The following is a 25,007-nucleotide window of genomic DNA, read 5'->3' as shown; positions in this document are numbered from 1 at the left end:
GTTTTTTAATTTGTGCCAAACAGATGCAGCTTTTATGTCTTATTTTTGCTTTGTCATTTTCTCTCCATTTTCTTCATTTTTTTAAAACTAACTTTTACTCCATGGCAGAGGAGAAAGGTCATGGGAAGGGGAGAGAGGTGATTTAGGAGGAAGAAGTGTTTGCTCTTGCTGTGTTCTACACTTCTCAAGTCAAATAGTAATGGTAGTTGCTGCAATGTCATATCTGTTAGAAATAAATTGCATCATTAGTGACCATTGCGGGTGGCCTGCAGTTCATCCCCCTCTCTCCTCTCAGTGTGATTTCGGGGACAAGATACATTTAAGTGCTTCTCTGAGGCGTTAGCACATAGACAGTGATTTCACCAAGTGACACGTGGCGGGACTGGCTGTCACCCTGCCCATGCATGGTTAGCTTGGCTCCTGGGCTTGATGGCTGCTTTTAATGGCTACTTTTTGCTGGGAAGCTAAAAGTCTTCCTTTGGCTTTTATCATTCCTGTCTCGCGTATTGTACTTGAATGTGGCCAGTAAAAGACCTTTTGTGTTTCAGACACTTCGCCTGCCCCGCTTTAATCCTGACCTAAGGTTTGCTGAGAGGAGGAGAAATGGCATTGCTGGGGGGGAGCTGCTGCTGTGGAAGGAGATTGCAGAACCCAGGCGAGCGGTGCACAGCTCTTCCCGTATTGTGTCTGGGTGGTGGGGAAGAAAAATGCTGTTTGGGTTTGGAAGAACCATTTTGGTCACTCGCATTTAAATATTAAAGTCTATCTGAGTATCTTAATCTCTAGTTGAAAGGGAGAGATGAAGCCTGTGTTTTGTTTTGTCTGCGGTGAAGAAACAGATGCTATTTGAAAAACATGGGAGAAAGGAAATGAAGTCTTGTGGTTTCTTCCTTTGGTGGTGTCCTTGCAGTAAGAAAGCTGCAATGTTGCTTGTTGACTTTTTGATTAAACAAACAACCTTGGGAAACCCCTAGTGCTGGAAACCCTTAGTCATGTGCATAGCTTAACTCTTGTGTTTTGGCTGTAAGAAGAGCTAACAGATGAAGGAGAGAAACCCTTATGTTTGGTTGGGACTTGCCGTGCTTTTGCTGTTTCCCCTTTTCTCTCCCTGCCCTGTGTGTTTTATTTGGAGCTGACTTGAGGATAGGGATGACTTGACCGCTAGCTGTTTTTTGGGACGGGCAGGTTGGGATGTGCCCCAACCTGCCCCCAGTCCTGAGCACCATCCAGAGGGAGACCAGAAGATTAAGCTCCCACCTGGCCATGAGGAGGCTTCTCCGAGGCTTCTTTGCATGGAATAGGGTGGGAATGCAACCGGAGGTTTCTTTTCTTTCCACGCAAAGGAACCTCAATGCAAAGAACCAGCTCCAGCAGGGACTTTTTGAAGCAAAAGCTCTGGAAAGAGATGGTTGATGCTGGGTTGTCCAGCCGAAGACTGGTGTTTAGCAGTAGCTGTTGTGGGGGTGATATTTGGAAAGTTGGATGATGCCATCAGAGTGTTTTGGAGAAAAAGCTTATGGAGGAGCTCACACCAAATCCCCAAACACATATTATTCCTAAGGTCTTGAACTTTAGCCTAAGACAGTTTATTCAATTCCAGTACTTAGCAGCATTACTAGTATGACAAGAGGATGGCAAAGAGAGCCTCCTACTTAAAAGGGCATTCCTCAGTGAGGCAGGAATTAAATGAGGTCCTCTGAATACTGAGGCCGGGGCCGGGGTGGGCTGATGGAGGATGTAGGCATTAGGGTTGTTGTCCTCCCTTTGAAGGGAAGTAGCACAGCTGCAACAGAAACAGTTAAATTGTCTTGACATTGTAAGCAGAGTATACAGCAAACCACCCTGTATTTTAATTTCCCACAGTATAAGGAGGACACAAGTGAACATCTGCAGAGCATAGAATTAATACTGTTCATGTGGGAGGTTCTAAATAAAATCACTGGTTACCTTCACCCCGCACTCTTTTTTTTAATATTGCAATTACCTCAGGGTGATTAGAAGCTCTGATTTTTCAGGTTCACCCACATCCTCATCCACAGCCTTTGTATCCCTTGTTATTTTGTGGGCGATGTAAAACAACATCAAAAGAAGGTAGCTAAGGTCATGAGCAGCAAAATTAGTCGGTGCTAGTGGTTTGGATTTGGGTTTTTAAAAAGTATGCATGTTCAGCTCTCATTAGAAATTAGCACACGTTTGGTGGAAGCTACAAACGCAATATAACAAATGTGGTTTCCACAAGGTTAATGACAGTGGGGTTATCATCCTGGGGTCCTCTCATTTTCTTTTTGATCCAGGGTTCCCATAGCTGAGGTAAAGGTAAAGGCAGTCTTCATTTCTAAGGTTGTTTGTATTTGCCTAAAATCTTTCTTTTTCTGACGCTGACTTTAGCTGGAGCACAGCCTTGGTGGGAAGAGTAAATTTCTTGTGCATCCTGTCAAAAAGTAACATATGAAGTCTGGGACTATTTTTCATACTTACAGCCTTTTATTGTATAAGGGAATGACTGCCCCTTGTTTAAACATTTAGGATAGAGAGTTGAAAGCAAGTGTATAAAATGGAAAGGAAAAACTACAGTTTGTTGAGAAACGGGAAGGCACTCAGCAGCGTCACTACCGAACCTCTCATCTGATCGTGCTTTGTGCGCCTATGACAGCGCTCCCGACCTCGAACTCTGTCATCTTTCTTAACTGCTTTAACTGCAGGAAAAACAAAGTGCTGAGTAAAAAACTGTAAATAAAACCAGGCATGCCTCCCGGCCTCCCTGCGCTGTAGCTCTTGGCCTTGTAATTTGCCTGCCTCTCAAGCCTCTTGTTCATTCTTTCACGTTTCACGTGTTTTAGCTAATGTCAGGCCTCTGGGTGGACGGGGTCTCCTGGGAACAGGGAGGGGGAGTGCATGGAGTGATGGTGCTGAGCTGGAACTGGGGCACCGAGACGGTGGAAAAGGGGTGCCAAGCTCAGGGATGGGATTGAAGCCCCAGAAACCTAGGGGGACACATTGGAGAGGGCTGTTTTCTGGTTCCTCTTGAGCAACCAAAGCCAAGTCCCCATGCCTTCAGCACCTCCGTGTCCCCACCACTCCTCGCACCCTCCTCAGCCACCCCTTGCTCTGGGTTGAGCGGACTCAGGTTCCCAGCGTGGTGGCCAGCTTAGGGAGCAAGTTGGGGTTTCTTCTTGGCCCTTTACTTTGGGAGTGTGGTAGCAAGGAGCTGGATGGTGGTAGAAGACTAGAAGAGGTGAGAGAAGAGAAATGGTTAGCAGGGAGTGAGCCTAAAAGATTGGTATGAGCATATAGGGGCAGCAGCAGAGTGCCAAAGGGAATAGTTTAGTGTGGGGGAAAAAGAAAAGGTCAGAGAGGAGAGCATAAAGATTTTGGAAAAATAGAACAGGTTTTGACAGGAAGATATTATGTCAAGAGCTTGATTAAATAGAGGAATTGAAAAGTGGTGTGTCTTGGGGAAAAAAAAAAAAAGGTTATTAAAAGAGACTACTATTAGATGAAAAATTCACATTGCCATTTTCTCTGAAAATTACTTAAGCTTTCAGCCTGGAAACCCTGTGATGAAATAGATAGGAGCAAAATACAGCGAATGGAAAGGAGAAACCAAAATAAACTGCCATTTAAATGTTGGATTTGAACAGTAAAGCATGATGCAGCATGTTACAACTCTTGAAAATGAAGTAATTACAAAACATAAAAATACCAGTATCTGGTGGTGGGTAAAACACTGGTGTTATATGTCAACATCAATAATGCATGTGTATATTCACTCATGTATGGATGTAATATAGTCACTCATATCATACCTGCATGAATAGCTGCACATGGTGTCCTTCCCAGCTGAATAAAATGCTTTGACTGCTTTACCTGCTGAGGGCTCAAGCAGTTGATCTCAGTAAATCTTCCTTTCACCGTAGACAGTTCAGGTGCAATTCCCAGCCATGCAGAAGGACAGAGATCCGTTTGAGTTCATGGAGCTGAGATGATTTATCCCAGCTTGGAAAGGGGTGATATGTGACAACTCCTTATTGTAAATGTGAAATCAAATCAGGTGGGTTTTTTCACTTGTTGAATTCTATTACTTAACACAGCTTTTATATATGTCTCCTTGGTAATGGCTGATTAATATTTAATGAAGACAAATGGAGTTTTCAGCATAAAACATAAGGATTGCCCCAAAAGCAGCAGCATTCTGAGATTGCTCCCTCCAGCTCAGTCCTCTCTGCCATTCAACTCTGTGGCTTGAGAAAGCATCACTTAAACTGTAATTTTTATTCTGCTTTATATTTTTAAGCTGAAAATGTAAAATATTTTCAATTAAAATGCAGCTTCGCTGTTTCAGCTTTCAAGAACTTGTGACAAAATTAACCCACGCGGCACAAGACTGTAATATATCACAGAAGTCTTCTGTGCAGCCTTGGAAGGTTAAAGATAGACAACTAACCTCAACATTTTCCACAAATATATGTTTTGAAATGAATTCCCCAAGCTGATGACCCTCTTTGGTTTAATGATACAATATTTGAATGTCAGAATTACTCCTATACAGGTGCTTATGGAAGTGAATAAACCAAAAGTTAAACTGGCAAGTGAATGTATATCAATCTGGCACATATAATAGTGATTTAAAAGATGTTTGACAGTTTGTAAAAATAGCTGTAACTGGGAAATCGTCACTAAGCAAATACATTTCCCATGGGATCCTTGGGGGACCAGATTTTGGGCTGACACTAGTTAAATGTTCTAATTTATCATCCAGAACAAAATATAGTCATCTATTGATCAGGTTTACAGAGAGTGCAAAAGTTAGGGCAATGATAAATGGAGAGGGAGGAAAAAGCAAGTCATTAATACAGAATTGTGAATACCTAGTGACTTGGGTGGCAGCCTAATTTTAGTAATTTTAATAGGGGTGAATGTGTAGAGGAATAGATTCTAGGTGATGCTTACTGAGTAGAGGACCCTCTTCTCTTGAAAGGGAGGGCTGGAAAGTGTTGGAGGATGATGGTTCACCAGCTGCTCCGTGGGCCACAAGGGAGCTCGTGACACCCCGGGGACATGTAAGGGTGGAGTACAGGGCCAGAGAGGGAAGGTTCGACTTTGTCATCATAGTGGTCCTGCTGCAGCCTTTGCTGTGGTGGTGTATCACTCTGGCTTCGGCAAGTTGCAGTGTTATCTTCGGGCATGTTCAGAAGAAAGCAAGAAGTGCCTGGAAAACTTGCCACAGAATGATGGAAAGTTAGGAGGTGTCTTGATCATAACGTGTAAGTAGGTTCCTGCATAGAGACCGATGGCCACGAGGAGCAGACAGATGGACCACAAGATCCAGGGGCTAGAAGGTGAGGGTAAGTCAATTCAGCTTAGCAGAAGCATATGTTTGGGGAGGAGGGTTTGACATCAAATCAGTTTCTCGAGGTGGATTTTCTGTTCCTGGCAAATTTAGAAAGAAGATGACTTGTCTTTCTGGAAGATGAACTACAGCTTAATTGGGCGTTAGTTTATGGAAGACTTTTGGAAAGGATGCTTTCCTTTTTTTCCTTTCTGTCCTGCTCTTCCTGTCCCTTTCTGCATGAAACCTCACAGATGCAAGAACAGAATTTGTTTCCTGTGGAAAAATAGTTAAGTCCATGGTTCTGCCTAGCAGTTTTGGTGTCTGTCTCCTTCGGAGTCATACTGTCAGAGTGATCCTGTATTTTAGATACTTATCAGTCACCAGCTGCAACATTACTAGAAATTTCACAATGCATTTGACAGGCTATTAGTGACTGAAACCAAAGCTTATTATTTTGCATGCTAACTATGAAATGTTTTTATTACCAATAAAGGTCAGGTAGGTATCCAGTATTCTGGAGCCTTGAAATAATGCAAGATTCTGTCATTTCTGTTTGTTCTAGAAGAAAGCTACTCACATAGTGGCCTCATATATATTACTAACCCGTGCTTTATAGCATATCCATAATATTTGGAGGAAAAGTCTCAATCAATTTAAAATGTTTAGTCTATCCAGCATCCTATCTGGTAGTGATACCAGAAGATGTATCGTTTGCAACTGCTGCCTGGTTTGGTTCTCCTTTAAATGCTCTCATTGGAAATAAAATCACAGAAAAATCTTCCCTCATTCACTCCTTTTTCTTCTTGGATGTGGAGTTGGTGTGCTTGGCCCATGCACTCGGGTATGCGTGAGGCATGACTGCATTTCCTCGCTGTAGACAAAGTGCATCACAAGATTTTAATTGAACTCATTGAAACGATGGGAGCAATGGAAGGAGATAGAGGAAGGGAGTAGAACTGCTGAAAGATAAGCAGGCACTGAAAGCTCATACATTCACCGCTCTGAATGGTTTTCTTGTGTTTGGGGAATTTGTCCTTAGAGAAAGACAGATCCAGAGTGCTCAGTACATCACCCGAGGTTGGCTGTAAAGCTGGGCTCTATAATGGAAATACAGATTATGCTAATTGAGATGAAGTTTTATAGTGCTAATGTGTATTTTACTCTTCTGTGTGCTGAAGTGCAGCCTGGGTCTGAGGGAGCTGACAATGTCCTATTCATATGTAAAATGTTTTGAAGGATCTGTGGTTTGGAATATTTCAAAACTGCTGCATGAGGGGATTCTTACATCTGAAAGCAATATTATCTGTGTACAGCTCGTTGCTAACAGAGAGAGAAGAGTGCGTGAAAGCAGTCGCCCAGTCTCCGCGTACGGATGTACGAATCCTGCTGGAAGAAGGCAGGAGCCCTGGAGAGCTTCCACGGTCCGATGGGGCTGGCCATGGCTCTGCAGACCTGGACCTGCCCTGATCCCAGTCAGCTGAGGTGATAACCGACTGTTGGAAAAGTAAAAGATCCTGCAAAAAGGCTGATTGCATCTCTGTGCCTTGGGATTACTTGGAGTTTAGAAGTATTGAACAGAATAAACTCTTGGAATAAGACAGCAAAGCCCAGCTATGTATTAATTATTAGTCCAGACATTTTGCAAATCGCAGAATCAAGCCTTTACTGTCTCTGGTACTTTTTTCCTTTTAATACCAGTATTTGGCCTTTGCATTGCCAAGGAAGTAGCATCCGTAATTTGTGAGAGCTCATCTGCTTATACAACAAGCTGCAGTCATAATCCTCTTTGCCATAATGAATGGCTGCTCTGGAAGTGATTACTGCAGGATTTCATACTTTCTTTCCCGCTTACCAAATTGTTTAGTGCTTCTTTTTTGTAAAGGAAATTATTGTTCATAAATCACAGTAAAGTATTAGGAGAATGTGATCGCACTAAAAATATCAGGGCCACAGCTTCGGAGGTGATAAATCTTGGTCCATCTGGACATATTGCTAGGACAGAAACGACTTGTGTCCCTTGATTTCTGTTCGTGTCAGGTCAGGTGTGCATATATGCGTGTGCAGTACTTCTGCCAGAAGATCAGAGACCAAAAGTTTGAACCTCTCATTGCTCTGGGTTAAAATGACTGCTGCAGCTCTATTTTCTATTCTGCTTGGCTTGTAAGAAGAAGACTTGCTGTGCGTTTGAGTACATCCATAGCAAATATGATTTTCTGTTTCATCTTCAATGCACATCTGTTGAAGAACAGCAAAGAAACAGTAGCTCAAATAGACTGCAGCTGCAGCAGCCGTCGTTTTCATTTTGACCGTGATTCAAGATAAATGCTTTTAAAATTACAGCTTTCTAATGAAACCTTCCTCCTTTAAAGGTTTTTTTCTCTCTCTCTTTTTTTTTTTTTTGAGTGAGCTCATAGATCATGTTTGTTAAGTATACTGGTACTGACAATGTAATGGAAGTAGTGGGAAATACAGGAAAAGAAATCTAGCTTCTCATTTTTTTAGGACAATGCCAACGTAGCTTTTTTTTCCCTGGACTTACATTTACACAGTTTTCGTTTGAACGTGCATCAGAGAGATGGGATATAGCCAACTATCTACAGGCTTGAAAACTAGGCTGATAAGAAGAACAGAGTAGAACATTCAACTCTTTGCTATAAAGAGACCTCAGCAGCAGATGTGCCTGCTGATGTTGTTACAGCGAGTATCTGGAAATTGGAGGGAGGCGTGTTTAGAAACCTGTAAGCTTCACTAGAAATTTTCCAACTTTCCCAGGTTATTGCAGTTTCATTTTGCAAACCACGTGGCTAACTTGTAGTGGATAAGTAGGGAAAAATGTAACATCCAGAAAGAGTTTTTCTTTGCATTTTGATATACTGGATCCACAGTGTTCCTTCATGTAAATTCATAATTTGTTTGTTTGTGAAATTCATATAGTTAAAGTTGGTCACAGTTCCTTAGTTTTTTACTTCCTTTGTAGAAAGTTGCCTTTGAGACCAAAAAAAGAAAAAAGAAAAAAGGAAACAAAGAACTTCTTAAGTTGATGTGGATAGTAAAAAAAAAAAATATTCATGAAGACTTAGAACTAGTTCTGGGAGAAAGGAACTAGACCATTTTGATCAACATTTTGGGACATCTGGCTTTGCTAATGGATGGCATTAGCATTCACAGGAGTGAGCAGGCATCCGAGGTGGTCAGCGATCCATCCAGAATTGACCTGTGAAATATTGTGATGCCCCTGAATCTGCATTTCATGCCAGAGAAAATAAGGTTGTAGCAGAAAAAAAATCTAAGTCTAATATAGTTTGCACCCACAAAAACTTGCTGCATTAAAAGCAGTGTCTGCCTGCGCACGACAGAGGTAAACAAAACAGAGCTCTCCTTGTGTGAGACGTAAAGCCTATGGAAAAGTCTCTTGATTTAGGTTTGGGGATAATTTCTTGAGACTTCTAAAGAAATTCCGTATGGATTAACATTTTAAAAAAAATTACTGGAAAAAAGTTGTTCATTGTTCATTAACAGGAAAGATGTTGTGCTAATTTATGCCACTTGCAACGTCAGTAGGGTGGCCAAGGATCTAAGTCTCTGCATAATTTCACCCAAGGGTATTAACTTCCCCACTGTGCCCAATTAAACCCATCCCCATGCTAATCTGAGAACAAACAGGATAAAATACAAATTTATTTCTGGAAATCTGTCTAAAGCAAAAAGTAATTAAATATCTCTCTATTCTTTGGAGGGCATTTATAACCTTTGTAATTAGTGATTAGAGCTTGGAAACAAACACTAAGATTCATTTCCTTGCCGTGCCTGGATTTATTTCATGTAACTTCAACCATCAACCTGTCTAGGGTTGCTGGTCAGTGGAAAGGAGGGGAGCTGCCTCCAGAGGCACGTGGGGCGACCCATCTCTGCAGCTGCAGCTCTTTGTTAATTGTACGAGCGTAAATGAGTAGCTTAGAATAGATATCTCGCTTCCTAAAATGAATTCGATCTGTAGCAACTAATTTGCTTTGCTTCATGGAAGTTTTTACCCTCTTTGCCTCTATTTTTCTGATCTCTGAACTGAAGACTGTTACTTTGGTAGTCCTCGGTCCCGTAACTAGCGACTTTGTTGCTTGTCTCAGCCGTAATCATTTCACTAAGGTGTGACCTCTTCTTTATTTTTTCATCCTTCACCTTTGTCGTAGCCATCCACAGTCTCACTTTAGTAAGTCCCTCTGTTACATGAGTGGGAGTGGAAACATCAGGGGAGGGTAGGATGGAGATGTTGAATCAGGGAACCAGTGTTGCTAACGCAAAATACAGCATCTCTGCTCTTCAGGTGGAGCTCTAAAACATTGTGGCTTTTGGGATTGTTTCTTTGCTATGTGCATCCAGCATCCAGCTCGGTGGGGTCACTGGTTTGTCAGTTTGTCCCTGAGGCACAGTGGTGGTACATGGGGTAAGGTCCTCTGGCCAGAGATTTTTGCTTGTTTCTCACGCTGAGTAAAACCCCGTGTTACTGTCTGGTGTGAGGCAAAATCTGGTTCTCCTTTAACATAAAGAATAAATATTATCTCATTCTCTGCATTTAAGACTTGGGCATGCTCACATACAATACCTAATCTGATTTTTACTTTCTAAAAATAGCTCTCCCGAGCTCCAGCGAAGAAAGCTGCAGTTTTGCCTTAAGAAAACAAAAGAGGCCAGAAAAGGGTTTAGTCATAAATTCTTGTACCTGTGGTCTCCGGATGAAGGACGGATAATTTAGTCTAAAATCCTAAGCTGAATGCAGCAAAGCGCAAGGCCCCAGATGTCACAAGATGTTGCTATCAATCTGTCGATCTTTGTGAACTGCTACTGAAGGATTAGCGTTCATAAATCATTGCCGGGAGAGCTATCGAAAAGTCTCCTTACTCAGGCTCTGGAGCCAGTGCCGGGTGACAGCATTTGCATTCACTCCTCATGCTCCTGGTTTGTGATTAAAAATTAACCCTTACATAGCATTCAGTGTCCTTAGCCTGATTAGTCTGTAGAAGGGAGCATAGGAATTTTAATGAAGTTTGAAATGAGGTAGTCTTTTTGTTGCTGAGTTTCCGATTTTGCCTGCGGTTTGGACTTGGCTAAAGTCTTGCAGAGCAGATTGTTGTAAATTATTATGGAAGGCTCGTTTTCCTCAAGCAGAACGAGCTGGTTACTAATGACAAGCTTGTTCAGCATGATTTTAGCTAAGTGTCTGAAAGGTATGTGGACAGGATGTTCCAAATTACAAAAAATTCAGTCCAAGAGCCTCTGATGAACTCTGGAAACGGGTTGCTTCCTAGGGTCACTTACTTCAACTTTGCCCTGAGTATTTTCATACTTCAAGAGTGTTGCATATGCAAAATATTGTCGGATTGCCCTTGCTTGGTTTGTATTCGGATGTGACCAGTTTGCCCTGAGCATAATTCTTGCCGGTACAGATGGAGCCGTAGTTTTATAATATCATTTACAGACGAATGCTTATGATTGAGCTATGGATGTCTGGGTGTCTCTGGGAAGCTGTTTAGCGTGGTATTTGAACGTGCATTTCAACGCTTCATCCTATGTACCCAATAGAAGTAATTTTCTGTGCTGCTTTGGGGTCATAGCAAAAGTCCACGCAAGAGTTTGGAAGACAAACCATGTCCAAATCTTTAGCCAAAGAGATTCTCTAAACCTTCAGTATGGGTATAATTAATTAGTCTTGCTTTGCTTTAAAAATTCAGGAAGTTTGAGGGCAGTAGCTTATTTAAACATGGCTAGAGACGCCAAAGATGTAACTAACTGCTTTGATGCTGCTATGTTGCCTGGGTCAAGTGGCACGGATTTTTCTGTCTAGGTTGGGTAGGGGATGTTTAGGTGAATGTTCAGCCCTAACCAGGTTGTTCATGGCTCTAGGAGAAGGTACTAGGTTATGTACCTGCTCTTTGCTGTCGGTAAGATGCTCCATGGAAAACATTAACCCTGGCCTGAAATTAGGGGCGGTTGGACAGCGGTGTTAGCTGGAAAGCAATATGTACTTCAGCCGAAAGAAGCAAGCAGACTGCTGTTGATTTTCAACCTTTCATAGAGAAATCAGACCAAAGAATAGAAATCAGACAGAAAAAAAGGAATATATATTTGGCTTGTCTATAGCTTTTTTCTTTGTAACAAGAACAGGATCCCATCTTCAAGCAGAGTCTCACCATACTGCTGCCAATGTGTACTTTTGCCTCAGCGAGACAACTTGTATCCCAAATAGGCGGAATGAATTATGTATATCAGCTTTAAGCAATGCTGTGTTAGGGAATTTTGTCTTTATACTTTAGACCAATGTAATGAAAAATTAAATATTAATATGTCCTCAGAACTTTTCTCAAATATTTGTAATATGAGACAGTTAATTTAAGAGGCAGTGAACAGAGATAAAGTTTTTACATTTGGTCTTTGTTATTGTGCAAGTAATTAGAATAGTCCAAGCAATGTAAATGAAATGTTACCAAGTAGGAAAACAGTTGCTAGATAGCAGTTGGGGAACTTTTATTCTGCAGAAGTCTTGGAAATGGAAACTTCTGACATCTGTGGGATTGTAGGATGGTAGTGATATAGGTGGCTGCCGAATGGATGCACCCAGCTTTTGAAATGTCACTTGTTTGTCTCTGTAAGTCCAGAGGAAGAAGTGACAATTATTTTGTGTGTCTCTTCCGGCAGAGTCTCCTCTGTGACTTGATCCCACTTAGGCTTGTGAGAAATGGTTTCATTCGCCCTTCTGACACTTTGTGAGAAAGTGACCTTTATGGTTTTAAGTCTCCAAGAGTCTTGGTTCCTATGATTTCCCCTCCCGCCCTTTCTCTTTTGTCTAGATAGTCCCAGTGTTCACATACCTTTTCAGGCCAGTAACTTCCCAAGAGAAGTGCCACCATGTCCCCTCTCTCAGATTCTCTGTAGCTCCTGACAGGCAGAGGCAGAAATCACATTCGTGTGGCTTCTTATTTTTAGTATTTTCTCCAGTCATTGTTCATCCTGTGGGAATACTGGAGGTCTCCCATTCTGGGACAAGGTCTTTGCAGATTACCCAGTGCTTTTTAAACGCCTTCTGCCAAGTTGTACGTGGATGCTTCTGTTCTGAGCTAAATTAAGTCACATGTAGTTTCCTTCTCTCTATGTATATATTCATAGATGAATATATACATATATGTATATGTTGATAACAATTATGTTGATAAGCTTTCAGTTCAGCAGGGCTGTTTATCTATCTTTCTTGAGAAACTGAAATTTGGTGCCCAGATATCATGCTCTCCAGACTTGCTATTAAATTAATGACTAGCGATGGTGCAGCTTATAATAAGATAGACCAAGATTGCATTTTGGACAAATCATTCCTGGAGATGGAAGAAAAGCCTTGTTCTTACAGCTCTTGTATTTAAGTAACAAGCTAACAACTTATGCAGTTGCTCAGAGTCGTGGCTAAATTCAGGGGATTGCTGATTTTGCTGCAGTTGCAGTATTAACAGTACTCTTTAATCCTTAAAGGCATTATCTGCTGTCGTCAGCTGCTTCACACACTTAGTGTGCATGAACGTGATCTTTTAATCAGTTCTTGGAGCCATGCATATGCAATACTTATCATTAGATTATCATTAACTGTAATTATGTACGGAGATCAGCCCAAGCCATAAAATGTAAATTTAGATATTTACTATGTTAATAAGAAGATTTGCTGAAGATAAAGGTCTTGGTTTTTTAATTTTCACTACCACAATAGCAGTACCACAAAGTCTTAGTGAAAGTGTTGTTAAAATTAGTATAGCTGCAGTTAACATCCACGTTATAGTTTTCTTCCTGCAGATTGCTATAGATGAGATTCAGGCCAAAAAGGTCATGTCATTCACATAACGAAACACTGCCCTAGAGAAGCTGAGACAGTAGAAAACTGGCTGCAGGAGCCCTGAGAAGTGACTTTGTCCACAGGCGTGCCAGCAAGTGTTTTGAACTATATATAAACATTCCTGATGATAGTTATTCACCAAAGGACAATTTTGCAAAAGGTGTGAGGGGGATTTCTGCTCGGGAGAGGAGAATATTTCTCTTTATTTCAATGCTGCAGTTAAATTGCAGGCACGAGTATTTTCCAGGTGTGCGCAGAGGTGCTGCGTACAGCTGCGTCAGGGCGTGCTGTTCCCGACACCGATAAACAGGGAACCGAGTGCTGCGTTGCTATGCTAACTCCGCAGTTGTCTTCTAAAGGCTTTATTGAAAAAACAAACCAATTAAGTAATATTGGGAATCATAAAAAAGATTTAATGGCTTCTGTGACTATGGTTCTACTTTAGCATTTAGCTTTTGCTGGGGACACAGTTGCTTTTGTTTGTTTGTTTGTTTGTTTGCATTTGGGAATCAAATCTTGCGTGTTGTGCAAATAATTTAATCTTTATGGCTGTTGCTGCTGTATATAAAGTGTTGCTGTGTTGATACCTGCTGGCTAAGTGAAGCAGGAAGGGATACATTTATGCACGTCACTGTTTACTGTATTTAATGGAAATGAAAAGTGAAGTAATAAATTAGGGAATGCCATGCTAGCATTATTCTTCTTCTTCATTTTGGAGCAAAGCATCAATGTTTCAGGATCCTGGTTAATCACAGTCTAATGACCTGGATACACTAAAACATTCCGCTCTCCCTTTTCCTCTGCTCTGGTGTTTTAAATGGAATTAATGTGTTCTGCTGTTGACTGGGAGGCTCCATTTTAGAAAGTTTTTTCTAGTGGTGAGGGGGCTACAAAATTATTTTTGAAGCATCCCTGGACACAGTTCCTGGTACAGGAGTATGTAAGGGGACGACAGGCGGGGATGGGATGGACAGGAGCTCTGTAGTTAAAATGACTCCTGGATGTCTCACTTTTTAGTTTTTTTTTCCTAAAACCACTTCCAGACACTGGAAGCTGACATTACTCATACAAAATCTTTTTAAAGTTTTAACTGCTTTAAACACTTTCTAAGTTGACTTTAAAAAAGGCGCATTAGCACAAAAACAAAGGAATCGCAATATTTGGTTGCATGACTAAAAATGCTCGGAAGTTAATCAGGTATTTAAACATGTAAATTAAAATTGTAGCCTCTAATAACATTACTGTCCTAATTGTGAAGAAGATCAAAATATTTAGCCAGTTTGTTTACTAAGCATATATGTCTGACTCCTGCCACAAGACCTGTGGAATCTCTCTTTGCTCAGGGGAAAAGCAACATGGCGCATTATTAGATAATTACCTTCAATTGAAAGCCAGATATGAAATGAGTGAAGGAATCTGTTTCCAGACTGCTATTGTATACAGTTTTCTGTGGTTCATGCTACTTGACATATCAATTATGATTGCGTATCAGCCCTCTGTATTAAAACAACGCTTGACTGTATTCTCTGGCTCTTGGCTTGAAGCCTGCAGCGTCATGTCTGCAAGTGGTGCAGCTCAGGACCGTTGCTATAGGACACTTCAGTAATGTCTGGTTACAAAATGTGGCCAATGGTGGTAAAAGTGTGCCTTTGGATGCCTTTGGATTCCCAGCAGGATAATCTCTTCTTTCCTTTTGGTTGTGTCTTAATTAAACCTTGACGAGACAAATCTCCCCTCGCTGCGATGCCTGATGCAGGCATCTGATTGCCTGATGCTCCTCTGGTAGCTAGCAGTACGAGCTGGGGCAGAAGAGGATGATGTGGACCATGTGAGATTAGAAGGACAGGCAAGCTCTTGTGTTCCTCCTAACTATAGAGGGTGATCAGAGCCAAATGGTTTTTTATGTAGACTTTTATGACCACAAAGGTCTAACTTGAAACTGATGACCTCTGTGCCTGCTGGGGCTCAGATCAAGGTCTCTCCTGGAAATACTTGGTCACCCAAAATGCTCCTCAGTCAGACATTTGACAAAGCCCTCGGTTTGCAAACCTGGTGGTCTCCAACTGGGATGACATAACAAATATATTGGTTTTAAGATCGGTCAAATATTTGGCTGCATTATGTACAGCAAAATGTAGTTTGTAGCAAGAAGTGCAGCAATGATTGACTGTATGTGCGTTGCATACTGCTGAGTGTCTGTTCTAGGAGAAACCAAAGAGTTAGGCCAAAAGCTTTAAAATCAAATCTTTTAATATTAGATTCCTGTATAGTTCTGTATTTAGGCTGAGAGAGGCTCAAACGTTGCCTCTCAGAGGTGCTGATTGTAGGAATCCATCGGACTCCTACCTGATCATCAGAGAAGCAGGTACCTAGCGCTGCTGATAATTGTCTTACTTTCATCCCTATACTTGAATTTTTGTGCACCCAAGCTGGAAGTTGTTGGATAACAGCTTTTGCAAGAGGGGAACCAGAGAGCTTTTTTCTTAGAAACTTCCACAATAGAGAAAAGATTCAGCTTTCAGACAATTTTGAGGGAAAGTTTAATTAGGAACCAAGACACAACCCTGTCTCTAGAATCCTCTGATCTGTGAGAAAATCTCTTCTTGCTGTAGGTATTGCAATAGGTTACTGCTAACCAATGTTGCTAACCTTTATTAATTTCAATTTCCCCTTGCAGTAATGCGTAGAAATCCATTTGGGATGGACATTTGCTGCCGGAAAGGATCCAGAAGCCCACTCCAGGAACTGTATAATCCCACCCAGGTGAGTGTCTCGTGGCTATGATCAAACTTGCCAGCCCAGAGTACAAATGCAGTCTCTCTTGAAGGTATTTTGGTCTGGTTTTTCTCATTTATATGCAGTAACTGCCTTCAGCTTGGAGAACTGATCCTGGGACCTGCAGAGTTTAGCCATAAAGTTCTACAGTTTGAGCTAAGGGCCTCATTTATAAAGGTTCTTAGTCATCTAATAATGCGGGCTCTTCTAAAATTTTTTCTTGGATACCCAGAAGCCTTAAAAGAGTACCTTTTAGATCTCCTACCTAGAAGCCAAGGCATCATAATTTAATCTGTCGATCAACACACAGAGAAGGCAGGGTGGAGTGTGAGAATGCGACATGATATACATGAAACAAGGAGTGCGGTAAGACTGTAAATTGCAATAATAATACATGAATATAATATATATGGCTTTCATGTGGCCAGCTGCCCTTCCTGTCCTGGTTCATGGCCAGTATGAAGTCCCGGCAAACACAGTAGCTCATACCCTTACTTACAGTGTGTGCTATTTAACACCTGATGGTCTTGATGGGAGCTTAGCATAACCTCAGCTAGTGTTCTTCTTGTGACAAGCAGCGCAGGAAAGCTACCTGAAATTCATGCTCTTTTTCGCTCCTCTAGATCAATTTATTCCCTACACGTGGGCTGAATTGGCACATTCAGGAGCAGCATTTCCTGTTGGCAGCTGAGAGGAAGTGCTGCCATTGAGAGAAAATGCCAGCTGACTATTAAACATATTTATTAAAGTTTAACAACCGCCTATTATATATTTATCCATCAATGAATACATTGAGTTTTACTAAATTGGCTATTAAGGAAAGTGACTATCCCAATAAATCTAACTTGTTAGATTTAACAAGGCAGTAAATGTTTTAAATACTATTTGATTATGAAGAGACTCACTATATAGTGTGCAAAATGAAGTCTAAGTGATTTAAAGTATTTATGTGAAGAATTGACAACAACCCAAAGATATGTGGTATCTGTTATGTAGTGCAGTAAAGCTCCATTTGCTCCATAGTGTTGTTTTTATGAACATAGACTGACTTTCTAATTCCATTGGAATTCTGCGCATGGCTGGGAACATGAGTTTATCATACTAATATACTGGCCTTTATGGGCCATTATGGGAGTTAGCATTGCGTAAATGGAAAGTGCATGTAAAAGGCCTGAAGAGGAACAATCCAGTGCTCCAAAGGAAAAATATTAGCATTTGCAGGTTAAATTTAAAGACTCTCTGCAGATGCTCAAGAAGGGTGTGTAAGAGAAAAGAGCCTGAGTAACTAGTCTCTCTGGGGTCTGCTGTGTGTCAGCAAAACCTCCTTGCCCTTTAACATCCTTAAAGGCCATCCTGTAAGAAAGAAACATCCCCATCCATTGAAGGGCCGTAATCCCAAAGCCCTTGCAAGCTTGGTCAACTGAAAAGATTTCCTGAGCTTCCTGAAGCAGGGGACGCAGCTGGCAGCTCCTTCACCGCCTCTCCTTCCTTTCTGCGTGCCCCAACCAAGCAAACCGTTAGCAGCCCTTTCCGGGCTCGCCTACGAGCCAGCCAGAAAAGTCAATGTTTGAGGAAGTGCAGCAGTTCTTGCAGGCGATGTTGAACTAAACAGGTAATGTTTTTTAGGCCGAAGTGTTTCCATCAGCTCGCTGACATCTCTTCTTATCAGGTGTTTAGTTTTTGTTTATTTCTTTGTTCTTAGTTGGCGTTTATTTGCTTTTTGGATGGAGCTTTGCATGCTGCACTCAGTCCTAGAGGGACTGGCAATGTCAGGCAAGAAAGTGCATGCATTTTGGGAAAACAGTAACAAGAAGAGGCAGTGAGTAGAGGCTGCCATGGAAGAAAACAGACTGGAGATGACCCCAAGAATATTTCTTCAAATACATGGATCGTCTTTCTTTTTTCATTTTTGCCCAAATAAATGTCTGTCTCTGAGATGGCAGGTTAGAGACTGGTGTATATTTTGGCAGTAGCATTCTTGTCCTCAAGAATTCACCAGTAGTTGTGAGGTTGGGGGGATGGAGATCAGACCCCTAATCCTTCTCTTCAGTTTCTTGCTGAAGCAATTGCAATCAGCCATTTGTAAAGACAAGTCAGAAGCTGATGCATCATAAATATGCAAGAAGACATTTTTGGCCAAAGTATCTTTCTTGCCCATCTAGATAATTGAAAACATTGGTTAGATCTTTAACCCTTGACCATCAGAACCTGTTTGACTCTTGGTGTGGTGAACCCATGTGTTTCCTGGATGCCGATGGCTGTGTGTGCCGTCACGGGAATTCTTTGGCGCTCAGTTTGGCTGCCTCAGAGGAATGGTGGAGCTGATCGAGCAGATATTTGTAGTTCTCCTTTCAGTTCAAAGGAATCTGTATAATTCAAACACCAGACTTAGGCTGCTGAAAGATGCCCTGCAGCTATGGCTTTGGAGTACTACAAACTAGCTGCAGTTGTGATTAAATATTTAATCTGTCCATGTGCATGTTTTTTACATGATCTAGTATAACAGGAGAACCCACCTATGGTTCGCCATCCTCTGCTGTAGAGTGCACTATACACTTCACGTGCTTCAGGTTTCCAATGTGCAACCATGACTTCTGCTGTTGCTATTCCTGGGAATGTCTCCAGGACCCCCGAGAGAGGTGGGCAAGGGAGAAGGTTGTACAGGGCTCCCTGCTTTGAGATGGTATTAAGGGCCCATACGTCCTCACATGGAGCATGCTCCTGGCTGTTCCCCATCAGGGCAGATGAGAATTTGGCCATCGATTGAAATAGATGCCAGAGAGGGTCAATACTCTCTCAGATTTAAAATGCTGTAGTTTAACATGAATAAGGTTTTTCTACTGTGTGCTCAGCATCAGGTTGCACTGCCCTCATAAAACCAGATGGAGACAGGTTGATTTACACCAGCTGAGAATTTGACTGTGGGTATTTGTTGACATATAACAGCCTCTCTGATCCTGCACTGTTTTGTTTCCTTCTATGGAGTTGTTTGAGTTGTTTGCAGATGCCATCATTTGTCTCTTGAATCTTTTTTTGGCTTGGTAAATGATTAAGGAAAGGAAAGGAAGAAAGAGAAGAAGAAAAGACAGAAGAAAAAGGGAAAAGAAAAAAAAACCCAAATCAGAAAGGAAGATCCGGCTTGAGTAAAATCAAGTGTAACAATGATCTGGAGGTGACTGAAGGATGGTCTGGTGGCTTGTAGGAGCCAAATTTTAGAAATACAGTCAATTTTTCAGTAGACTGATCATAATTGTTCATACTTTTGGTGGAGAATGAGACGATAAATGGGTGGAGATAGCACTGAATTAGCGCTAGAGGAAGTGTCCATGACAAAGCCCATGTGTTATTTATGTCTTTGTTGAGTGTCTGGCCTTATGATTATTGTAAAAATAGGAACAACCCTTTGGCTCTTTTACCTGTTGTAATAGAGCAGAATGTGGGAAGTGCATTTGTCTGTGGACAAAAGATTTCTTCGCTAGGGCTTTTACTGCAAGATTTTTCATGAGCACTAATATACCGTGAGGGAAAGAAAAGTCAATATAACTGAACTGGATTTACACTGAGTAAGTGGATTTCCAGGCTGTGGTCTCCACATACATGGCAGGCAGTGTGCAGCATGTCTTTGAAGACCCTATTATCTTTTTTTTTTCTTTTTCCCCCCTTTCATTTTCAGGTGGAGGTTTAGTAATAAGGTGCAGAGGGACCTGCAGCAAATTTTGAGGGCTGAGATGGACCATTTCTTTAATGAGTTTATTAAAAAGCCAATTTGGATCTGTATTAAGCAGAACTGTTTTCCTTCACACATAGCTGTAAATGGAAAGAGAAAGAGGATTCGATACACAGCAAGTAGCAAAGTAGAAAATCTAGATGTAACTGAATGTAGATGAAGAGCCATGCAGGAATGTGACTTAAGCTTGCATTGTATCTTGGACATTGGGGTTTTTTTGCATACAAAACCCCAGGAATATAAGAATATGGGTAAACAAATATTTGCAAGACATTCTTAGAAGAAAACATATGCAACTGTGTCTTGTAATTTGCATGACTGTGTACAGCCCCACTGCTCTAAAAATAACAGATAATTGTGGATCAGCCCATGAGCTGGACTCACCAAAAGTTCAGAATTGGGCAACATCATACTTGAGGCTTGCACCCTTTAGTGATTAACATTGATCTGTTTGGTGCAATGAATGTGCTGCTGAATTACAAGAAATTGCAAGCCAAAATAGACCAAATGTTAAAGAAATGGGAAATAATTGCATCTTTAAAGTTAGAATTTGTCTTCTAGTTGGCAGGATTAACATTTAATTCTCATTAAATACAGGCTACATCATTGTTTGATCTAGCTATCTAGACTGCTGAGAGGGACACAGCAGAGATCCAGTCCTGTTCCATTAGAATCCAAATCCAAGGATGAGTTTGCTTCAGTTTCTGGTTTGACATTGCCTGACTTTAATTCATGAGTCCACATGACTGTTTCAATAAAGGTCACGCTGTTCGCCGTTTGTTATTTGCCTTTTCAAACACATTTCTTTTTGTCGAGGAGGTGCATTTCTAGGTGGCTGCTTTTGGCATAGCTGGAGCCAGAATGTCTAGTGATTTCCTAAACCTGGTGAGTCAGAGCTGTGGACCTTGTGTTGTCTTTTTGTTATGAAATTGTATTGGAATGGTTCGGAGCTGTCATTCTGAAATGACCCATTTCTTTTATTGCTTCTGCTTTTTTTTGTCGCCTCCTTCCCACCAAGTGAAAGGAAGAAAGTGAACTGTTGCCTTGCAGACAGTGTTTATACATCCTCAGTCACCTCAGGCCACAAGTGGTCCTTTTTTGGAGCTGCCATGTGATTATCCGTGGCTCAGGCTGCCTGGATAGCATCAGCAAATATTAGCCTGGTTCAGCCCACATCGGGTAACTTTTATCTGGGTTGGTAACTTCCCATCTTCACTTGATTTCCACTCACTACGATGACTTTGTGGGCAACTCTGCTAGTTCCTGGACAGAGGTTTGCGGTGAACTTTGTGGTCCGAGCTCTATGTACGCATTGTCCACAGCACTTTGAATGAAAGGTTCAAATGCTTGAAACCTGATATTTCTGCCCTTGGTAATCCTGAGTTGCTGAGCACTGTATAGTTTATTTCTGCGTGTTATGGCTTCTCAAGAACCAAAGGGCAGGTCACTGAGTAGAGTGAAAGGTCTAGTTCCCGTGGTGTTTCGTCTCTGGCAGCAGGTGATCAGGACAGACTACAAGAAGGATAAACAACTCATGATACTCTGCCAGCGCACAATCACCTGTGGGTCACGAGCTTCCTGAGCCAGACATCAGCTACATCATGCAAGAAGAGCCTGAGATGCCAGACAATTACTGTATCAATCAAAAGATGGGGGGAAACATAGGTCTCCAAAGTTACTTGCCAATTTCAGTAAGACAAGACAATTACACCAGTGCTATACATTACTTTTTCTCCCTTTTTCACATATATATGTTCTGAGTGATGAATTTCCTCCCAGGGACAGCAATACAGATATCCCGATGTGCACTTTGGAATATGAGGGACAGTGCAGCTTATCTAAAGAACAATACATTAAAATTTATCGACGCTTTGCAGTTGAGATGAATAGTCATAAATACGCATGTGTCCTTTCTGAGGGCAAAAAGTGGCCCGAAAGTTTTACCAATACTCAAAACTGCGATTGATGCTGATCTTTGTAGGCAAATCTGTGCAGGTAATAACAACATGGTAAGTGCAGCTCATAATCACAGTATTTAATTGATAATAGATTAAAAACTCCTTAATGGAAAAGATGCAGAATGGAAACATAGGGAAGAAAAGTCAATGTATGATGTACCATGCCAAACTTTGGGTACATACCTCTGTTGGTAAACAACAACTTTATATGTAATTAGCCTCCCTTGCCGCAACAAAATGCCTGCTGATGAAAGAGGACCTAATTGATTTACTCCGTGGATGACTTCTTATGCAAAGACATTACTTACTGTCGTACTTGGAAGTAAGTCATAAAACAGCAGCTGGCCTGGGATGAAATATTACATTAACCTTAGCAGAAAAATTGCACGAGTGAGAATGCTTTGTTATTAATTACTGATTACAAATGATAAGAGCCTGTTTTAGATGCTGGGGAAATGACTTGGGGAGGGGAGGGTTTCAGGTACAGTGTGCTTCATAGATCATTTGTTGTGACACGATGGATGCCTTTGTAAGTCAAGAGGAATTAATCAGACAAGTATGTACAGTAACTACCAGCACTCAAGGCCAGAATTATCCCCAGGACGTGCTCATTCAAGTTACTGCAGTGGATTGGGATGAATTTTTGGGCACCTGTGTTTAATAAAAGACTTGTTACCTGCATGAAATGAAAAAATACAGTCGTCGCTCAATATAGCTCAGATTTCCCCGATAGAAAAAGCAGCAGCAGCAATCTCTCTTTAATTTCTTCAGTCCTTGAGTCATATTTTATTATTTTGAGAGCATATGAGTTTTAATATAAAAGCTTTCTAGAGGCATAAAAGTGTGAGAAGAAAGATTTAATAATACAGGACACATGGCCATAAACAAAAGGATTGTATGTGTTAGGGGGGAAAGAGCATAACACAGCTTTCAGAACTGGCTATCTGTATGTGATGTGTGGGCTCCCTGTTAGACAAGCACTTGGACAGCTGGATGGAGAGAAGACCTGGGCTCCAGCACTCTGACCCGGTGCCATTCAGCAACTTTTTGTGTTTAATTGTCTCCAAATCGGGCCTCTGGTCACCTAAATCGTGTTGTTTCAGTCAGATGCTTTCCCTGAACTGAGCACCTGCCTCTTTCTCTGCATTAAGTTCCTTTTTTTTTTTTTCCCCCTCCTCACTTGGAAGTTATATACCAGAAAACCTGGATAGTCAGACCTCAGAATGCAGGTGGATGTGGTGGTTTGGAGGATTAGGAAGCAAAGGCAGCAGAAGAATATCGGTGTTTGCAAATAGGTGTAATGAGCAGAGATTTCTGCCACCGGCTCCTGCGGCAGCAGAGCGCATCCTTTCTGTCTGTGCTTTAGCAAGTGCTCCAGCATCACCGACTAAGTACCTGTACCCCAACATGCTCAGCCTAGACCTTGTAAACTGTAGCCTTTCTTGCTTATTTCTGGTGCAAGTAGTTTTGGGGCGGCTTTCTCCATTGCGTGAAGGGTAGCAATTGTGTGTGTTTAAACATCAGCCTTTTTCCCCTGTGTTTTTTGTTATCAAAGAGGTTTCTTAACTCTATGCAGCAGAATTTGTAGCCCACTTGCAGCAGGGCCAGATGATATCTTTAAATCCAGAGAGCCCAGCTGCAACCTCGCTCTCCCTGAGGGACTATAATGTATCCCAACAGATATAATTATGAAAATGAGAGAATACAGACATAAAAACCTGTCTACTGGTACTGGCAATTCTTATTTACTATCTAACTTTAATATTAAGGAGGGGCAGAAGAACTTGTTAAATTTGCAATTATTTTCAAGAGATTAGATTTCCCCAGTCCCATTTTTACAGACTTAACTGTAGCCGATGGAGTACCTCAGGTCCTACAAACTGACGTGTAATATTCATTGATATTGTATGTAATATTGATATGTATTATTCATTCACTTTTTAGCTCTGTACAATATAAATTAACCTCAGTAATGTAACCAGTTGCACCTTACGAAAGCATTCTTCACTAAAAGTGCAATAATCTGCTTGTCTGTTTATGCACAGAGATTCAGGATTGCTTCTCTGTACATACCGCAGACAAAGCGAGATTAAAGTACTGCCCCTTGAAAGATGTGGCTGCAGAAGCCAGCGTGCCTTTTGGAACTAGTGTGCTAAGGAAATTCATGGTACTGCGGGGAGGCAGCCTGCAGAGTTTCTGTACAAGTGTGCAAATCGTTAAATCAAGGACACGTTATTTAAGGACGCTTTCCAAGTAAGTTTTCTCTTTGATGAAGTTTGTGGGGAGGTGTAAGGTGGGTCAAGCGGGGTGCTGCAGTCTAATCCGTACTGCTCGCTCAGTGCGCTGGAGAAGCATGCTCCCCCCCTGCACCGCGGGGCTACGGACGGGGCTGAACAACAAAGGTCAGCTGGAAAATAGGCGGATTGAGGATGACGGAAATTAGCTGTGAATTTGGGCTGTATTCTTCCAACAGTAGTAGCTGGGAAACATGTGGGTCGACATGGGGTTAATCTCACAGGTGTGTGTGGGGGTAATGACGGACTTGAAGCAATTTGCCTGTGCACCCCACACTTGGCACCGGGGTGCTCAAATCATGTGCATGGGCAATACGGTGCGTGAGGGTCTTCAGTCTCTCCAGTTGCTGCTGTCTTGTGTTTTGAAACTAAATAGAAGAAATGAGTAGGATTTCAGGCTCACGGGCTCTTTTTTAAGCCTCTTGTCATAATGATCTGAAGCTCTGATAGAGTAAGAGCCATGGTCTTTTTAAGACCTTCTGTGCTCGTCTGTTGGTGTAGTGAAACAAGGAGCAAATTGTGCCTTGCTCTGTCAATCTTGTTTGTCTGATACCGTCAGACCCTCGTGATGGCAGCGATTACCAGTTCACTGAATCCAAAGTATGAAGCGGAGGGGCCCGGGCTGTTGCTGCTGGTGGTCAGGGCACTCTCCCAGAACCGGAGAACCGGGAAGCGAATCGCTGCGAGCAGAGGATGCGTGCCCCGCGCACAGGAAACACCCTAGCTGCTGCTGCTCGTTGGAGTCGTTCTTGTGTTTGCTTGTTTAATCATCAGACTGAAAGATCGGTTGTTTTAGTCATCGTCACCTGGGCCAGCCACACTTAAATGGCTTTTATTCGCTAGTTTTCAGACCTTGCTTCTTACTCGTATGGAAGAGGTGTGGAAAGAAAAGGAAAAAAAAGTATTTTTACAAGGTAATACCTATACAGCATTGGAACACAGCAAACCCAGTGTGTATATTGTGTATGTCTTTTTTTCCTCTATAAAAATAACATAGCAATCATACTGGGGCCACTCAAGTAGATCTTTGTTGCTCAGCCAGCCCACAGCAGTT

The 25,007-nt window shown here is 41.7% G+C and overlaps 1 protein-coding gene across 5 annotated transcripts in view; it reads left to right on the top strand.

The window, feature by feature from the left end:
* CHST11 (carbohydrate sulfotransferase 11) overlaps window positions 1-25,007 on the top strand; it is a 182,651-nt gene that overhangs the window by 68,034 nt on the left and 89,610 nt on the right. For all 5 annotated transcript variants that reach the window (XM_075754476.1, XM_075754465.1, XM_075754457.1 and 2 more), the window contains one exon: window positions 15,877-15,962. In XM_075754476.1, coding sequence (XP_075610591.1) covers window positions 15,879-15,962 — 84 coding nt within the window. In that variant the 5' untranslated portion in view covers window positions 15,877-15,878. The remainder of the gene's footprint in view (window positions 1-15,876; window positions 15,963-25,007) is intronic.

The sequence above is a fragment of the Balearica regulorum genome, chromosome 1 (assembly GCF_011004875.1).
Source record: "Balearica regulorum gibbericeps isolate bBalReg1 chromosome 1, bBalReg1.pri, whole genome shotgun sequence".
NCBI classification, from domain to species: Eukaryota; Metazoa; Chordata; class Aves; order Gruiformes; family Gruidae; genus Balearica; species Balearica regulorum.
This window is presented reverse-complemented; position numbering and strand designations above follow the sequence as displayed.